The sequence below is a fragment of the Camelus dromedarius genome, chromosome 1, assembly GCF_036321535.1.
Source record: "Camelus dromedarius isolate mCamDro1 chromosome 1, mCamDro1.pat, whole genome shotgun sequence".
NCBI lineage: Eukaryota > Metazoa > Chordata > Mammalia > Artiodactyla > Camelidae > Camelus > Camelus dromedarius.
Window position 1 is genome coordinate 89,425,170 of NC_087436.1, and position 20,236 is coordinate 89,445,405.

Here is a 20,236-nt window from a genome sequence, read left to right on the forward strand (position 1 = left end):
ACTCTCAGTAGTGGTCATTATTGGAAGTGAAGAGAAACTAATACTTGCTAAGTCCTTCCATGAGAGAGTAACTGTGCTTGGGGTCTCACGTGAGCAATTTCATTTGATTGCTATCCACAGTCTTGCCTGATCCGTGTGCTTGTTGCTATTGAGAAGTTAAGTAACTTGCCCCAGCTCACACAGCAAGGAGCAAAGTGTAAATAAGTCTGACTTTTAGGAGAGCTTGTCTTTGATGCTAATCACCAGTGGATGGTCTGCCTGTTGTTAAAGGTGACATAACTCATTTTTGTGTATTAGTTGGTTGCCAGTATCCTCGACTCACCAAAGATGCGTTCCTCACGGCCGTTACAGTTCTTCTCCTCCTCACTCTTGTGGTTAAGTTCCCTCTTTTTAACAGCTCACTTCTTTACTAAAGGTCAATCAGATGATGGACTTTAAAAAAATCACAAAGGCTAAAAGCTTTTGTTCCCTCACTGCCTGTTGTCACAGTGCCTGGGGGTGATGTATCTTTGAAGGAACAAGGTTCCTGGTAAGTAACTGGGGTTTCTTTTTGCCTGTAAGTAAACATTGCTTTCCGGTTTTATTGTTCTTTTGTCTACATTTGTGTGTGTGTGTGTGTGTGTGTGTGTGTGTGTGTGTGTAGATGCATTATCTCACTGAAAATTTAAGATGCTTGTAAAACCATGATTATATCTATCTGTCTTTACTTTTTAATGATCAAATCCACCTTGCCTGTTAGAGTGGTAATTCTTTTTTCACATTTGTTTACTTCATACCTACTAGGTCCTGTTACAGAAGTGAAAACTGACATATATGTCACTAGCTTTGGACCTGTTTCTGATGTTGAAATGGTAGGTATTTGGGAAATTAAATGTACTTTTTGAGGTTTGAAGAAAATATGCAGAAAAGAGGGCAATTAACAATAATTTTGCAGTTGATCACACAGAGCTAGGAAGTCAAAGAACAGCCTAAAAAGTTTATAAGAAGTAAGACACTGAATTTGCATTGCAGCTCTAACATCTGAGTATCTTTTGGTTTGGAGTTATTCTCAACAAAGAAAAGAACTTTCTATTATGAGTCCCCATAGCACAATATTGTATGTAATATTTTTTCCCTTAGAAGATTTTTGAGGAGGAGAAAATTAGAGAGTGTAATTAGTTTTGGTATGAAACTATATTGTAGTCATAATTGCATTTAGTATTCTATATTGGTCCAATTCCTCACTACCCTTCCCCCACTTCCCTCTCACTCACACTTAAAGAGCTTAGAAGATCAAGCACTGGTCAGGATTAATTTATCCATTCAGTTGTGCTCTCTAATAGTAAATATTTTTAGTTTACACGTCAAAGAAACAACTTTACTTTTTTCCTTGACCCTAGGCTAATTTTAATAAATTCTGTGGACATCAAATTTCTGTTTTACATGTTTTACTTTGTCTTAAAGAGATGCGTACAATTTTATGATTAATTGTGCAATGATAATTGTTACGCATTAACTAATTTTGCTAGTTGATTTAAAACGAAGTACAACTGTAATTACCTGGTGCTGGCAGTTTTATTAAATTATAGTAATTATTCTTGAATGATTAACATGTATGATAATATATTTATCTAACAAATGTAGAAGATTTAAGGTATCAGGATGGATATAACATGCTTTAATTGCTGAGAATCTTTTGGTTCCATTGATTTGTTTTGAAAAATTCTGCTCCTATTTGTTTTTGTTTGGGATAGTTTGTGTGTGTGTGTGTGTGTGTGGGAAAGAGACTAGAATTTAATGCATTTTTCTCCATATTTATGTGTAGTCATCTGTGATTTGAATATGTCACAAACTAATTTCCCTAGGAATACACAATGGATGTGTTCTTCAGACAGACATGGATTGACAAAAGACTAAAATACGATGGCCCCATTGAAATTTTGAGATTGAACAATATGATGGTAACAAAAGTATGGACCCCTGATACTTTTTTCAGGAATGGAAAGAAATCTGTCTCACATAATATGACAGCTCCAAATAAGCTTTTTAGAATTATGAGAAATGGCACCATTTTATACACAATGAGGTAGTCATTGTTTTCTTTCTCCCTTTTTCCCTCTGTTTTTCCTGTCCGTCCATCCTTCCTTCCTTCCTTCCTTTCTTCCTTCCTTCCTTCCTTCCTCCCTTCCTTCCTTCCTTCCTGTCTTTCTTTTTCCTTCCTTCCCTCTTCCTCATTTAGGGATCTATAAAATTATTTTAAAAGAAAGAGTTGATTTTGTTTAATTGCTTTTTTCCATCATAGGCTTACCATAAGTGCAGAATGTCCCATGAGATTGGTGGATTTCCCCATGGATGGTCATGCATGCCCTTTGAAATTTGGGAGTTGTAAGTTAATACACGATGTTGTTAGAATTTATGATTATCTTATGACAGCTGATATTTTTACACGTGCATGATTTTCCATAGTCCAACATTTAAATCATTATCCATGACAATAACTGGTCAACATTTGACTTTTAGGAGACTGTTTATTATCTAATATATTGAAATAAAGAAGTAAAACCCACCCCTTTCCCCCAAAGAGCAACACCCTATTTCTGCCTCCCTAGCCTACCTAGATAGCCTAGGTAAATTGATTCATAATTAATAGGTTGGTGATCAGTGGTGAAATTTAGGAACCTCTGAACTCCATGTGTTGGTGGTGTAACATAGGAAGTATAAATCTTTTTTTTTTTTTTTTTGTAGTTTAACAGTTTCTGTTCTAAGCAGAATCCTTTACGGTAGACTTAAAAAAAAGCAGAAAAAAGGTTTAGGGCTTCTTGACATGACATAGGTTACAACATAAGCAGCACTGTTAGTATGATGTGGTCTGATATGTAGACAGAGCAAGATATTATAGTGCCATATAGACCACATTAAGGAGTCTGGGTATTGTTCTAAATGCTATAGGATGTCTTTGGAAAGTTTTACTAAGGGGCGTGGCATTCTTTGACATTTCACAATTTCATTTCAGCTTTTCTATGAAGAATGGATTCTAGAGAAACTAGAGAAGATGCAGAGAAGAGTTGGAGGCTGTATGTCTTAGTACAAAGATGGTGATGACTTAGACTAGCGTGGTACCAGAGGAGGAGTGAGATAGATGGATGTGGCCTGTGTTGTGGAGGTGAAGGCAAGAGGATGGAATGAATGGGTAGGACAGAATATGGAATTCCTTTCCCCTAAGCTGCCTTCTCAGGGATGGCAGGAAATGTGATTGCCTCTTCTAACGTCTGCCTCAAATATTTGACTCAATCAGACTCTACCAAAAATAGATGCTGACTTTTACTATTGCTTCAGATTCTTCGTCGCACTGATTGTGAAACTGTTGCCTGCTGTTATTATTGCTCATTGCTTAACTTAATGAGAATCGGCAGTCACCATGCTTTTTATAACACCTAGTAATCACAATATTCAGTTGGGTTAACTTGAAGCTAGAATCATTTTTCCTCTGACCAGTGATTTAATAAGATGATAAAAACAGAAAAATAGGTAGACAGAAAGGATGATCTTACTGGGGCCAGAATTTAAAACGATTTGTACTGTAGTAATTTAAATTTCACCCAAGATACTCTAATCTAGGGGCAGTCCTTTCCCACCCATTCCCCTCCAGCTCTCATAGGAAGCCTTCTCCAGGGTGACTTGAGCATAGTTGGCCCTCACTCAGATTTGAATAAAATAAAGAAATTACTCCTTGAGTTCAAGATTTGTAGATACTGACAGGTATATATAGAATAGATAAACAAGTTTATACTGTATAGCACAGGGAAATATACACAAGATCTTGAAGTAGCTCACAGTGAAAAAGAATATGAAAATGAATAAATGTATATTCATGTATGTATGACTGAAGAATTGTGCTGTACACCAGAAATTGACATAACATTGTAAACTGACTATAAATCAATCAAAAAAAAAAAAAGACAGTAAAAAAAAAAAGAAATTACTCCTTGGAAGCTGATGATTTGGGGTTGGAATTAAAAAAAGAGGCCCATCCTACTAAGCAAATAAGGATCCTTACTTACTCTGGAAAGAGGAAAATGCCATTTAACTATGTTTATAATTCATAGGAAAGAGAAAAACAAGGGGGAGAAAGTTTATTCTAGCAACGTAGGATAGCTGAGCGAAGGTTGCGTGATATAAAATACCATGAGCAGGAACGTGGCATTCCGGGACTTTAAATGTATGATTAAGCATGTATATACTTCAGAAGATAAACCTTGTCACATAATCGTAACCGCTACACCGCAACACAAGCTTCATAGTTTGTTTTGAAAAGTTGTTTGTAAAGAAAGTCTCCCGAGGTATCAACTCCTTTTATAGAATGAAGCTCTTTCACTGAGGACCTACTGTGCTCTGGTGATTTTAGGAAGGTTTGCAGAGGGTAGCACACAGTTCATCTTGGTTTCTTTGAACTTATTTGTGTGTGAGCCAAGCTCTCTGTTCTGGGTAGACTGGTAGGCAAACAGCTGGCCTCCATTTGCATTGAGCACCAAATAATAGAAAATGAGCTTCGGTTGCCTCTGGGAGGGATTTGTTGAAGATGGAAGGGAAAATGTTCTGATTGCAAGAGTTTAAAGGTAGTGGAACTGGTTGTGTAAGTATATTCCCCAGAGAGCTTTACAAACAGTGTAGCCAGTTGTCACCACAGAATGGTTCCCAGACAGCATGGGTATTGCCCAGAGGCAGAGTCTGGATTAGGTGACCCCTGGAGAGCTCTCTCAACAGTAGGGTTTGTTTTTTGGTTTTTGTTGTTGTATTATTACAGGCAGCATCTGGTACTTTTCTGTTTGGCAGAACAGCATGAGGATGGAAGAAGTCAATATTGGTCAAGTAGTGGAAGTGAGTTAGACTGGAAGCAAGTAGCAATTTGACAGTACTTTTGGGGGCTTTATTATGTCTGCTTTTTAACTGTTTATCCTATGAGTGTGGAAACATCCAAATGCACTGATGCGTACGTTGCATTTTAGTTGCCTTAGTTTTAGTCTCTCCTCCTCCAAATCTTTGGCATAAAAAACAAAAAATATGCCCAGCTGCAAGGCTGTTTATTGAATCTCCACAGTTTTCTTAATCTTAAGCATCTTTGAGTAAGTTGTAATGATTTTCATTGTCATTTAATCCATCTTTCTTGAACACATGTAATATTTTTAATCATTGACCATCAACGCTGAAGGAAAAGGAGCACTGATTCTAACCACACTCTGTGCTCTCATCCAGATGCATATCCGAAGAGTGAGATGATTTATACCTGGACAAAAGGTCCTGAGAAATCAGTAGAAGTTCCAAAGGAGTCTTCCAGCTTGGTTCAGTATGACTTGATTGGGCAAACTGTATCAAGTGAAACTATCAAATCCATTACAGGTGAGATGTTTAACAATTGAAGTCAACATACTACTAGGCATTAGCAGTGGGGTTTTGTCCTAGCTTGTTCATTGAACTCTCTAGTGTTTTCAGGGGACATACAGAAAGTTTCCAGAAATAGAGCTGATGCATAAGTCACAGCTGAGAATTTCTTTTTATATTTAAATCTTAATTTAGTTAAAATAAGTTCTGAATTGGTGGGATGTGAAAAGTGAGTTGATTTTCCTATTCAGAAACAAAAGTCATAATCAATTATATTAAATCTATTTTCAACAGAATTCTGAGGCAGGAAATCTGACCACTGACTTTTGAACACTGGATTTCCCTGTGTTTTTGGTGCTTTCCTGGGATCTTTTTTAAATCTTGCCCAATTTTTATGATGTTACCCTCTCCTTCTCTTTAAAAGTATAAGCAAAATATAAAGCTTAATTATTAAATATATTAAGAGAATATATTAAAACTGTCCCACAAGTAGATGGATGATTATTATTGGTGATTCTTGGTCTGTGTTTACTTTTGGGATGTGAATGGGGAGAATCATAGGATTTACTTTTTATCATCTTCACTGGGGGAAAATGGCTGATTATTATTTGTTCTACAACTGTTCCTCACATACATTTATCACCAGGCAAAACCAGAAATTTTAAACGTTTATTTTTCAGCCTGCAGTGGGATTAATTAGACATTTTGGGAGGATTTGAGGCTTCTGAATCTTTGGTTGCTTCTTCCTAAGTAACTTTCTTAATATGTTCTTTTACGATGTAACATTAAAATATATTATCAACAGTCACCAGAAATCTTACGGTTTACTTACTTATTAGCTTTTTTTAGGTTTTTGTCCAAATGCCAATAAAACATGCCTGAACTCAGGGATGTTATGTATAGCTCAGTGTTATATGTGTGTCTTTGTATTTTTCTTCCCATATGTAGCATTAGGAATAAAACTCCTAAAACGAAGGCAGTAAGGCTACCTTCCCCCAGGCATATGTGTATATATAATGTATACCTGCGCATTTCAGTTCTTTCTAAAATTAAGCTTTATATTTTCATCTGTGTGTGTTTGTATGTTTTCAATTTTTTCTAGTGATTTTCCATAAAAGTTAGGTCTAAATTCTGCACTTGAAGATGCTGAAAATGAAGGCTAATTGCTTTCTCAGTATTACACCTTTAAAATAGCACTACAAGAATTTTTTTTTAAAGTTTTAGCCACCTTATTAAATTGCTTAATCACTGCATACTACAAAAATGTTTTTCTGTGTAATGATGCTCAAAATCATTTTCCCCCATTGGGGTACTATGTATTTCTCCATCTTTGTGTATTACGTACAACAGATACTTTCTTTGCCTAGAATACTGTTTATTAGTCTGCAAAATGATTATAAAGCCATGAATAATTGCCCACAGAACCAATAACACATTTTCTGCACATTTCATTTGCAGGTGAATATATTGTTATGACGGTTTATTTCCACCTGAGACGGAAGATGGGTTATTTTATGATTCAGACGTATATTCCATGCATTATGACAGTAATTCTTTCTCAAGTTTCATTCTGGATAAATAAGGAATCAGTTCCAGCTAGGACTGTATTCGGTAATTATAAATCATTATGTGGGTATTTTTGTCCACATTACATTTTGATCATGTTTCATGGGAATAGTCTTTGGATATCATTTCTAAGAAAATATTAGTCAGTAATATATTAGACTGTGCTGGGTAGAGAATCACACAAGGTTTTATTTTTATCCAGCCAATACAAAGTAATAAAGCTCAAGTCCCTCCCTTCCTTTGGGACCCTATCAAATTTCCTTTATTGAGAACTGGCAGGCAAAGACCAAATGTAAATCTGAATTTAATTTCACTTTTGGTGATATTCTTGGGTTCCTAGCTTAATGCTGTGTAATTGAATTAAAATCATATCTAGGTGTTAAAATGAAATGCACTGGGAGCTTAAAATAAAACAAATAAAAGTCATGGCTGAATGAATATGAAAGCCTTAGAATAATTTGCCTTTTAATGAAGAGGACCAAAATGCAAATGGTTTAAATGCATTGAATTGGAGAGTATTGTATGCTTAGTTTATTGGCTCATTGTTATGTTCTATCTATATCTTTTTTTCTGAATTTATTCTTTTTGTTTTTATAGTGACTTCCTATATGTTATATTCTTAACCATATGAAGTCCAGAACATATGGGTTTTAAATTTTATAGCTGTTAATAAGTCTTGTGTATATCAGTTATGCTTTTAAATAATAAAATTAGTTATAAGGATATTTATTTAAGTTTATATAGTATATATCTATTCCTTTTCTGTTGATCATGAGTAGCAAAACCTTTTAGTAATGGGAAAAGAAGGAAAGTGATCAGAGTTGCTCTGGAATGAGGCGTAAGTCCTCACAAGAGATGCCAATTTCCCTTTGCTTTTTCTATTTGGTAAGATCAAAGCCGTGATAGAATATCCCTCATCACACAACAGCTGCAGGGGTGCTGGGGAGAAGGAACTGGGGAGAGTGGGAACTTCTCATCCCACCCCTGCTGTCCACTTAGAGAAATTCCGATAAGGGCATCTTAGTGTTCTCAGGAGACCTGAATGTGGGGTTACTTTACACGGACACCCCCACCTCTTTAATTTTAGGGTCACTCAAGAAGGCGTTGAAATCCTCCTGGGGAAACTCTTAGAGAAGGGACAGTGCTGGGGCAGAGTGTGACCTCAGGAAGGCAGTGAGCAGATGTAATGGCCCTACCTACTTCCTATTGTTGAGAGGGTTCAATTAAAGAACAACTGCCCATTGCAAGTGTTGACTAGATCTTAGCTATTCAAACCACTGTGACAATGAAAGAGAGAAAACAATGAATCCAAGTCTTGGACTCCAGTAGGTCAGGGTTTAAAACCCGTATCTGTCACTTATTTTCTTCATCCATAAAACTGTGATAAGATATCTCTCCTTCATAGACCAGTAAAGACGTAGAGTTATGTGCAGGCCTTATTACGGGGTGCATGGAGCACTTGGAGCAATTTTAGTTACTCTCCCCCACATGCTCTGTTATGTAGGGGAGATTTAGTTTGTTCTGACTTGGTTTCCTTGATTTTAAATTATTTTTCAAAAGAAAACATGTGTCTATTATGTAATGCCACTCTGTTAGATTCTTGCTGCTCATTGTCTCACTGAGTGCTCTTTGGGTCTGCGCATCATGGTCAGAGGCAGCCTGTCTGGGCAGAAGTGTCTGCTGAGGCTGAGCACCAGATCAAAGTCTCTTAACTTTTCCTTGAACAAATAATATTAATATTTCAGGAACTATCATCATTGAAAATAAAAATAAAGTCACTTTTACACATATTACCATCTTTTATTCTATGTTCCTAAAAATTTCTAGAACAGATAATACTGATGCATCAATGGTGCCTTTGATTAAGAGGTGGTCATGTCAAAAGTACAGACTCTGGATAAGACAGCCTAGGTTGTAATCCCAAGTTCTACCACTTATTAGCTGTGAACCTTCAGTGAGTTATTTCTGCCAGTTTCCTCACGTGTTGCTACAGGATAAATTGCTGTACTTAACGCGAAGTATTGCTATGAGGATTCAACAGTTAATTTGGATAAAGCACTTGGAACAATGCCTACCACACAGTAAATACTGTTTTTAGTGTCGTTGATTATTATCACCTTCCAACACTACCATCTACCTCATCTGAGAATCACTTGATTCTGTAATGTGCATGGTCTCTGTATTTTATAGTTACTGTGATTGGTTGAGAAGCTTTGAATGCGTTCTTGGTTGATTACAAACTGGTAGCCACTGTTCTGTTTCGTTTGTCCCCAAATACTAGAGCTTTCCAGTGAGATGGGAAGAGATAGCATTGATCACAGCTCTACCCACTCAGTATTTCCTATCCAGATAAAATACTGTAGGGAAATTAAGTAGCATGTAGTAAGGGTCCTGGTAACACTAATAATTAATAGTGATGATAAGGTTTGCCATGTACTGATAGGGGTCATCTTATTTAATCTTCACAATAACTCAGCAAGGTAGGCATTATTAATTTTATGTGGATAAGGATTTGGACCCAAAGAGGTTAAGAAGCTTGTATAAAGTCACATATTTAAGCGATAGACCTAAGACAATTTCTGCCTAATTTTGAGAACTCTCTCATTTCTACTCTGCCATTCTATCTTTACAGGGGGGCGGAGGGGGGCCTGGGGATATGGGGGCTTGTGGAGAATTCCAGAGCTGCTAAGCGAAATTGTATGGCTGTGTGCTGAGGACACCTTGTGGGTAGCTTTTTCCATTTGCTTCTTTCTAATTGTGCTCATGTGCCCAGATATTGATTTTGATTGACCAGGGAAATTATGCTCAATAATTAAGTCTTCTAAGATCCAAGATGTGTCAGAATGGTAATTATTGAATCGTTTGTTGAGGCTTTAGATGGTATTTCCTTAAGGAAGTTAAGTATTTGGAGGAAATGTTAGTAATCTATTTCATATGAAATTCAGGTGAAAAAATAATTCTGGGCCAGTATTTATCTTTCCTAATTCTCATTTTCCTCTTTACTCAAGGAGAGAATTTGCTGGGTCAGGGAGGTCACTAGAGATCATGCAAAAACAAATCTCTTCCCCCCAAAAATCAGAGTAAACAAGAGAAGTAGAGAGTGCTCAATTCTCTGGAAAGGCTTTCTATCTCTAAAGTTGTATGACTTTAAGTTTTCTAATTATTCTGGTATAGTAAAACATTAAATCTGAGTAAATGCCAGCTGGCACTTCTAAATCATTACTAGTTGATTTTCTAGGGTTGGCTAGCCAAAAATTCACTCTTGTGTACAGTCTTTGCCTACTCTCACAGGTCCTCTTCCAGCTCCTGGCCCAGCCAATATGGTGCGTGTTCAGTGTTCTAAAAACAGGGCCTGGCATCGGTACTGGAACGTGTCAAAAAAAGTTCCATGGTTATTGAAGTGTTTTCAGGTAGATGTCGTAAGCTATTTGCAACAGATGTACCGTCTTCCTAGATGCAGATTAAGCATGGCTTCTTATCTGAAAGGTTGGCATCTGTTTGCTATTCTGTTGGTATTTATTTAACCAAACGCTCCACCTCAAAACGGGTGTAATAAGCACATCCCTGTTGTGCTTTCTTAAATTTGAACTCCAGAGAAGATTTTTCAGTGTCTAAAGGGATGGGAACTTCAAACCCTTAGTCAGTTGTTTATGCCAGTTACTTTCCTAATTTTGCCACCAGTCGTAAAATATGAGCCATAATATCTGAAGGGCCTGTCTACAAACTTTAAAAGTTTAAGTTTACTCTAGACAATGAAAGAGAAGTAGAGAGCAGACACAGCTCCAGGATTTTTGTGTTGATGTCCATACATCATTTAACATGTTCATAACCCTGGTGATCCACCCTCCTTGACAATCAGAAAGTAATTTTTGGATTCAGAGCTCAATAATTGCAATAATATTCTGCTTACTTGACATTAGTAAAGGCATTTCTTCTCATACTGCAGGAGAGGAGGAAACCCACTAATTTTGGTCTTCAGGAGAAATCATTCTATTACCAAAAAAATGTTCAAAGCAACATGGAGAATCTTAAGTTGCTTATATTTGAGTTTCAGTTCCCTTTTTGGTTTTCACATTATGGTCTCTAAAATTTTCTGAGTTCTGAGTAGTATTCTTATTTAGACTGCACTGTTCATATTTTATTTTCAAGTGCTTTCAGCATCATTTCTATGCTGTTAGAGGAAATACACCTAATAAAGTTCTGGACATTTTTGAATTCTTAACAGGCCATTAAACTTGAGTTGTTATGAATAAGAAGAAAAACTTTGGTATATCTTTAAATTTTGTAGCTAAAAATTTTCAAAACTAACTCAGGGTTTTTTCACATACCTCACAATGAGCGTGGGAATGGTGCCATTTTCCTGAGATTCAAAATAGAGGCTCAGAAGCCCTAAAGTCTCTTTCTGAAACAAAGTCCAATAAATTCACAATATTGAATTTCCATTGGCATTTAGGTATTTATATATTTGACCAAATAAACACATTTTAAAATCTGGTTTAGACTAATAAAATATTAAAAATGTCACAGTTTTTAAAGAAAATACAACCAAATTCTCAACTCTCTTTCTCTATATGGATTATGGAGTATGTTTGTAAGACCCTTGGCTCATAAGCTACGCAGATGCTCTAATTTTTCATGTTTTAAACATTGACAATTCAGAAGGGACTAGAAAGAAAATGGATTGGTGAAGATCTGGAAAAATGTACCTTTATTTACTGTGCATTCATCATGTGCTCGGCACTCTGTGAAATATTGTGGTACGTCCTGAAGCAACGTCAGACATTTCTGCCCTTAAGGGGTCTACGCTCAGTCAAGTTGTGGGAACAAAGCTCAGATAAATGGCACCACTAGGAAACAATACAGGGCAGAATGTAATGAAGTGCTGAGTTGAGGAGACAGTATTATTTCTCCCTAAATCAAAGTGTTATTATTCCTTTATTATTGCAGGGGGTGCACTATCTCCTCAGTTTAATAGGTATTATTTGGCTTTCAGCTAGGGGTTGGCATGGATTGGAATATATAGTTTATGCTTTTATCATGATCATTGTTGTCATTGTCATCATCCCCAAACACCTGTGTGTCAGTGCAGGAGATGTCCTACACATTATACAGAATAAGTTTATGTGGATATAGTGAATCTCCATATAAATGTCCAAGCTAAACTACATAACATGGATTAGATACACAGAGGGACAGAGATGCAGATAGGAACAACTGTACAAATATTAGCATCCTTAAATAATGCATTTCTTTATAGTTTCAGTGGGAAGTGGAATTTTTCCATTGAGAATAGGGACTGACTTTTTTCCAAGCTGAGGAAGCGGCTTTTCTGGAGATGATACGCTTCAGAAGCCTGTTGTTGAAAGAGAAGTACCTCTATATTGTTGCAAATATTTTTCCTGCTGATGGTAAACTGATAAGTGGTAGATATTCAATATTTTTAAAGCCAAATCGCTCTAGAAATCTTTTTTCTCAGGAGTATACCTTTATTGTTTTATATAAATTGTTAAGCTATTTGAAACTAGTAAATTTATTGTTTTAATTCAATAGATAATATTAGGGTAAATATTTTATATATATATATATATATATATGGACATATATATATATATATATGGACAAATACATATTTTGTGCTTTTTCTGGCAGTGATTCTCAGTAGCAGTGGGCCATGCCTACCCCAGAAATTCTGATGCTTTGAATTTCAGTGCTACTGTCTTCCCACTCCTGGTTGAGAATCAGTGCTTCAGTGAGTCACACTTCCTGTTAGGTGTGTGTTGAATTTCTCAGATACATTGGCTCAGGTACTAATATCAATATATGTTAGGTGCCTTACATACTTTTAACCTTCATAGTAAACCCAGTTGGTGGGTATCAAAATGAAAGCCAGTGAGTTTTCTTGATTTAATCCAACTCACACTGAACCAGTGATCAGAAGAGCTGGGGATTTGAACCATGTATCTTTTCTCACTCCAAAGCCTGTGCTAGTTCCGCTGAACCACTAGGATTGATGTTTGATTTGAGTTATTATAAACTTTGTTACCCCTATGCTGCCAAACTTCCAGGTCTTTTTGTTTGGTGTGTTTTTGGTTTTTTTTTTTTTTTTTTTTTTTTTTTTTTTTTTTTTTTTTGCACAGAAGTGACCATTAAGTATTTTGTCTCTTTGCTCTTTTGCTTTGAAGGAATAACCACAGTCCTCACCATGACCACACTGAGCATCAGTGCACGGCATTCTTTGCCCAAAGTATCCTATGCGACTGCCATGGATTGGTTCATAGCTGTCTGCTTTGCTTTTGTATTTTCGGCCCTTATTGAGTTTGCTGCTGTCAACTACTTTACCAATGTTCAAATGGAAAAAGCCAAAAAGAAGACATCAAAAGCCCTCCAGGAAATTCCGACTGCTCCAGTGCTGAGAGGAAAGCGCCCAGAAGGACCTCTGCAGGTATTTGACTTACTCTGCTTTAGTTTAAGGTTTCAGAGTATTGATCAAATTTTCATTGCCAGGGGAAGAACTGAGAAGGTGAAAATCCTGGTAACAATTCGTAAGCCATTTAAAAATCCAGAAAAAATATAAAAGGATAATCGTGAATTTAAGCTTTAACACTGTGATTAATTGCTTAAAAAATAAACAGCTCTGGATGAGCTAAATGTACACAAAGCTAGTTGTTTGAAAGTTCTTTTCAGAATTAAAATGTTTTTACAGAAAAGAGTAAACTCTTATATATGCTATTAAGAGAACCTGTGGATATCCTTGAGTGGGTTGGAAAGGCATTTTATTTAATTTTTCTTATACTGATTATTTTTTTTTTAATTGAAGTGTAGTCAATTTACAATGTTGTGTACAACATAGTGATTCAGTTTTACATATATATATATATATATACACTCCTTTTCATATTCTTTTTCAATATAGGCATTTACAAGGTATTGAATATATTTCACTGTGCTATATAGTAGAACCTTGTTGTTTATCTATTTTATATATAGTTGTTAGTATTTGCAAATCCCAAACTCCCATTTCATCCCTCTAATCCCCCTTCCCCCCACTGGTAACCATAAGTTTTTTTCTACGTCTGTGAGTCTGTTTCTGTTTTGTAAATAAGTTCATTTATATCATTTTTTAAGGTTCCACATATAAGTGATACCATATATTTGTCTTTCTCTGGCATATTTCACTTAGTATAACAGTCTCCTGGTCTATCCATGTTGCTGCAAATGGCATTATTTTATTCTTTTTTTTGGTTGAGTAGTATTCCATATACTACTATATATGGAATATATATACCAAAACTTCTTAATCCAAGTATCTGCAGATGGACACTTAGGTTGCTTCCATATCTAGGCTATTGTAAATGGTGCTGCTGTGAACACTGGGGTGCATGCATCTTTTTCAAATTAGAGATCCCTCCAGATATATGTGAGAGGCATTCATTGAACAAAGTAAAGCAGTGATTCTTATCATGGCCCCACAATAGAACTAACCTGTGGGACTGGGTGGGTCCTGTGCTTTGTATTGAAGAAGAAAACAAAACCAATAGACAAGAAGACCCATGGTTGCAGGTGATGTCCATCCAAGACTGAAAATTCTTACCCTAAAGAGACAGATCTAAAAGGATATGAAAGCCTAGTAAGAGCTACTGTAATTTACACTGGGCACGTAAGTGATTCTGCAATTAAAAAAATTTAAAAGTGACTTTTTCCTCATGGAACCAGTTGTACAAAAATAGCAAGATCATCATGAAAATGAGAAAGCAAACAGTCATCCCCTCCTCCCTCATCTCCTCCTCCTCCTCTGATACTCTGCTCTCTTTTTTTCTCTTTTTCTCACTCTACTCAGCTTCTCTCTTGAATCAAGTGTCTGTGGTCACTTATACAGAAGCTTATTGTAGTTGCCACAAATAGTAGTCTAAAACTTCTTTTGTCTGCACGTGCCCAAAACAAAGTGTATATAAATCATCAGCTTTGTTCTCTGTTGGTGATAACCCACCTCTTTACTTATTCATGCATGCATGCACGCATTCTTTTTTCTTTTATTTATTCAACAAATACACATTTAGTACCAACTATGGGCCAGACACTTTATAGTCTGAGAATCAAGGGTATACAAACTACCCCCCCACCGCCCCTCAGATACCTTACTCGATGGAGCTTACATTTACGTATGTAGGCCAAAGGAGACAGACAATTTTAAAAGAAACATAAATAGTAAAACCCTTAGGTGTATTAGATGGCCATAGTGCTGTGACAGAGCTGAAGCACCAAATTGGGAAGGAAGTGCTGGGGGCTTGTGACAGGGTGGGATTCAGTTCAGAATCCATGTGGTCAGGGACCTCCTCCCGAGAAGAAGGCAGTAGAACAAATTAGGTTAGGTGTGTACCCTGGTAGGGAAGAACTGTACAGGGTCCTACAGTTTGTACCTCTCTTCCCACAGGGCTCTGGGCAGTGGTTCTCTAAGAATAGCACGTGAGCAGATAAGAAAATTATTGTCCTTCCATTTAATAAGTTTGGATAGCTTATCTTTCCTTCTAAAGGAATTAGTTTCATTAAGATCTTCAAAAGCTATTAGAATGAATTTCCTATTCTATTTTTAGTTTAAAAAACTGATTATCCTCAGTTTTATTCCCTTTCCCATTCCCCATAGGTAAATTAATGCCCTTTCTGCCTTTTATTATTGTTTCATTTGCTTTGCTTTGTTTTGTTAAGGACTAGGTAGAAGGATTCTATTTACTGTTCTTTTAAAAAAATCATCTTGGATTTATTTATTTTACTGTTTTTTCCCTAATTATTGCATTATGATTTATTTTAATTTCATCTTTCTGCAGTTTAATTTTGTTACTCTTTTTTCTAGCTTCTTGAGTTTGGTTCTTATTAATTTATTTTCACTGTTTCTTATTTAATAATAAAGTTTCCTTTATTGCAGTGAGATTTTCTTTGCATACAGCTTTGACCATAATTCATAACTTTTAATATGTTATCATAATTATTTGCTAAATATTCTGCAATTATGCTGCTATTTGCTCTCCAAGCTAAGACTTATTTGGAGGATAATATTCAAGTTTCCAAATGGGGTTTTTGTTTGTTTAAATTTAGCTTCATTGTATTTTTAGTTATATCATATTATGTTCAGAAATGTTACCTATACAGCTTTGAATGTTGCTGATATTTCCATTGTGCCGAGTTGGGCTAAAAGCTTGTAAATGTTTGACAGTAATTTGGAAGGCGTTGATTATTCATTATTAAATTAATTTTACTTAAAACATTATTATTTTACCCTCTCAATAAGTCACTTCTTGTTTTCTTGATCTTTCAAATACCAAGAAAGTTGTGAAAAATTCTCCCACAAATATTATGAGATTGTGTTATTTTGTTTGCATTTTAACTATTTTTGTTTTATGCACTGTGATGCTATGATATTCCACATGTAAAGATTCATAACAGCTCTGCTTTCATGTCACTCTATGAATTTAATCATTAAATAACCTTTTTTTTGGGTAACCTATAAAGCCCCTTGAAATCTGTTTGATTATTTTTATATTCTTTCTTAATATTAACTTTTGTAATATATTTCATTGCTGAATTGTCCTTATTCTTTCTTTTCTCATGTACTTCGGAAGCTATACATCGTATTATATAACCAGTGGTTATCTTTAAGTTTTAAAACAACATATTTTAACTTATAATTTTCTATTAATGTTGAAATTATAAAATATCCTAACTCTTCCATGTAGCTATTAACTACCCCTCCCAACCCTAGGATTGCTCAGAGATGCTGGGTTTAGAGACATTTTATATATATAGTTTTTTCTGTTTATACTGAGTTGGTGTAGTTCTCTTTTCACTTTTGCTAAGTGATGAGACTCCTTGCACTCATGTTTTAATATTGTGAATACTTGAAAGGACTGCTTAATTGGTGTAAAACTATTCTGCAGAATTTTCAAGGGTGGGATGAGGACCAACAATCTTCTACTGGCTCCTTGAAGCATCCCTCTTGACTACAGCAGTTGCCATCACTGGCGAATGCTTGGTTGAGTACATCCAGCTGGCTAAGTCCAGTCTGTTTCAGGAACACCTCTTGGCAGCATGGGCCACATGCTGTGTGCGAATGGCATAACCAAGATCAAGAAGATGAAATTTGTGAAGGGCATAGAGTCATAGTATTCAAGACTTCGGAAGGAGTTTTTAATAAATCTAGTCAAAATATACATCATTTGCTTCCTGTCCTCTACAGTGTATGCCTATATATGTATTATAACTTAGATCTCCACAGCAGTTTACTGGAAGAATATTTATGTTCCAAGGACAGTGAGTACAGATTGCTGCCAGTACACAGCTGGCTTTGGAGTGTCAGTTGTCTTTGAATAGTTTCAGTATCAAGTTCAACCTTGAAGGTTGAGAATACATTTAAATTGAGGAAGAGAGAGAGAAAAAAGATCTAAAAAATACATATATATATATATATATATATATATATATATATATATATATATATATGGGGAAGGAAATTATGAAGGGGAAAAGTGTGTTCAAGACAAAAGTTTAAACATGTTATTGGAAGGAAATGTTCTAATAATCTTGTAAAATTTGGAGTTTCAGCAGAAAGTCTAATCAGACAGCTGAAATTTGCTGCTTCTAATATGGGTTCCAACTAGTATGGCTATTTGCTAATTTGAATGATGCTGTCTTTGTCTAAAATGTGTTTAAACCCCTCATTTGAAATTGCCTTCCATCTGCACAATACTTAATAATTCAACAGTCCTTTGGGTAAGGTCACTAGTGGTTTGATTCATTGTCACCATATGTGACCTATAGACTGTTAATGGCCTGGCAGAGGTTTACGGTGACCATTTTTATTCCTTGGGAATCGGAAAGCTTATGGTTTATGGAATATTCATGAAGCAAGGAGAAAAGGCCGATTGGCAGACTCTAAGAGCAGCTGCCGGCAGCCTGAGTGTGTCTTTAGGCATCTCAGGAGGCCAGGCAGCAGTTTTATTTCTGCTCAGCATCACCAGAGTTCTGCCTCTGCCTCTGTCCTCCCAGGACTTAGCTGAGCTCCATTCTTTTGGTTCTGTCCTTCCACACCCTTCCTGCTTCTTAGAGTACTGACTCCCTCACTCATGCAGGTGATTTGGATTAATAGGATGGTTTGGAAAAATAATAACTACAGAATAAAATGGGAAGATTTCTTAATAATACCATATTTTTAAAAAATTACTTGAAAATATATTCTATAGTTCTAGTTCAGTCAGAAAGTATGCATTAATGTGTGCATGTTGTAGCTTGTGAAAAAAATCCAATGACACAAGGACCAAAACTTGAACTTTTAAATTGTGTCAGGTACTATATGATATGCTTTACATGTGCTCCTTAATTTTAAGCTCACAGCACCTATTTTATAGATGAAGAAACTGAGGCTTGAAGTTGTTAAGCGATGTATTCAAGATAACACAACTAGAAAATGGTAAACCCAACATTTAACTTAATTCTGCTATGTCTGAGTGCAAAGTTTGCTCTCTTAAACTCTCTATTATGGTATTTAATTTATATGTATATATTAGAATGTATGTATTAAACATACAACAATGAGCCCAACAGTCTTTGTTCATATTTCTATGTCTAGCAACAGCAAAATATTCCAAGTGCTTTTTGTGTGCCAGTAATAAGAACTTTTACAGAAATTATATATATAGAATTTAATTCTAACAGCTTGTAAAATATGTTTTATTTTTATCCATGTTTTACCAATGAGGAAATTGAGAGTTAAGGATCAAGTAACCCACCCAAAGTTATCTATCTGGTAAGTGGCAGGGCTGGGCTAGCAGACCCCAGACTTTTAAGTCTCAAGCCTTAATGACTGATTAGAAATGTTGGGTGAAGGAATTGAAGAAAGAGCTGGATGGTATGGATGGTGGTGGCCTCATTCACTAGGATAAAGAGGAACAGTGAAGTATGTTTAATGAAGAAGCTAATTAGTCCCAGTTTAGGTAGGGGGACATTTCCATTAGCGGGGCAATTTCTCCTAACTCATGATAATGATTACTTACTTTTTTCAAATTACGGGTGCATCCTTTTCCTCTGTGTGCCTTCCCTTTTCCCATCTACCTAATTTCTTTGTCCATTTCCATTTCAGTATAGCTCTTCTTCATAGATGTCTCAATTTTAAGGTGTTCATAGATTCTTACAAGGATATTTGTAAAATTAAAGAGCTGTTTGCTCTGCTTAGAGTCTTTACAAAAAAGATGATCTAAAAAAGAATATGTAAATAATTTAAGATACACCTTGGATTCAATAATCAAGCACACTCATGAGAATCTCCTTCTTTACTATTTATTTTTCAAAGTCGAACTCTGACCTTATTTCCCACATGAAGCTCATTTTAACTAAACTCAAGAAGTTCATTTTGACTGAACGCATGATCTCAAGAATCCGCATCTACAAAACCAGGGTAGTGATAGAATCCGCCCAAAAGGCTGATAGTGAGGATTAAATTGCATCATACGTGTAAAATACACAGTATTAGTGCTTAGTACCCAGTAAATAATAGCCATGACTATTTTTTAAGTTATAACATAATTGATTTTCATTATTGTATTAGTTCTATGTGTACAAATGGTGATTCAATATTCTATAGATTATATTCCATTTAAAGTTATTATAAAATATTGGCTATACTCCCTGTGCTGTACAATATATCTTTGTAGCTTATTTATTTTATACCTAGTAGTTTGTACCTCTTAATCCCCTTCCCCTATTGTTCCTGCTCTACCTTCCCTCTCCCCAGTGGTAACTACTACTTTGTTCTCTGTATTTGTGGGTCTGTTCTATTTTCATCAGTTTGCTTTATTTTTTAGATTCTACATAGAAGCGATAATGCACAGTATTTGTCTTTCCCTGCCTGACTTATTTCACTCAGACAGAGATTGGAATCTCTGCAGAATATCCTCCAGATCCATTTGTGTTGTATCAAATGGCAAAATGTCACTCTTTTTTCTGGCTGAGTAGGATTCCATTATGTATATGTACGCCATATCTTCTTTAACCATTCATATTTTGATGGACACTGAGATTTCTCTGATGTCTTGGCTATTGTAGATAATGCTGCTGTGAACATTGGGGTGCATGTATCTTTTCAAATTAATGTTTTCATTTTCTTTGGATAAATACCCAAGAGAGGGATTGCTGGATCATATGGTAGTTTTATTTTCAGTTTTTTGAGGAACCTTCATACTGTTTTCCATAGTGGCTACACCAGTTTACATTCTCAGCATCAGTGTGCAGGGTCTCCTTTTCTCCACATTCTCGCCGACGTTTGTTA

The 20,236-nt window shown here is 35.8% G+C and overlaps 1 protein-coding gene across 1 annotated transcript in view; it reads left to right on the top strand.

Annotated features, from left to right (window-relative positions):
- The window catches only part of GABRA4 (gamma-aminobutyric acid type A receptor subunit alpha4), a 64,695-nt gene that overhangs the window by 14,217 nt on the left and 30,242 nt on the right, over positions 1-20,236 (top strand). The window contains exons 3-8 of the mRNA XM_010988818.3: positions 784-851; positions 1,845-2,065; positions 2,282-2,364; positions 5,233-5,376; positions 6,817-6,969; positions 13,107-13,366. Of these exons, the coding sequence (XP_010987120.1) occupies positions 784-851; positions 1,845-2,065; positions 2,282-2,364; positions 5,233-5,376; positions 6,817-6,969; positions 13,107-13,366 (929 nt within the window). The remainder of the gene's footprint in view (positions 1-783; positions 852-1,844; positions 2,066-2,281; positions 2,365-5,232; positions 5,377-6,816; positions 6,970-13,106; positions 13,367-20,236) is intronic.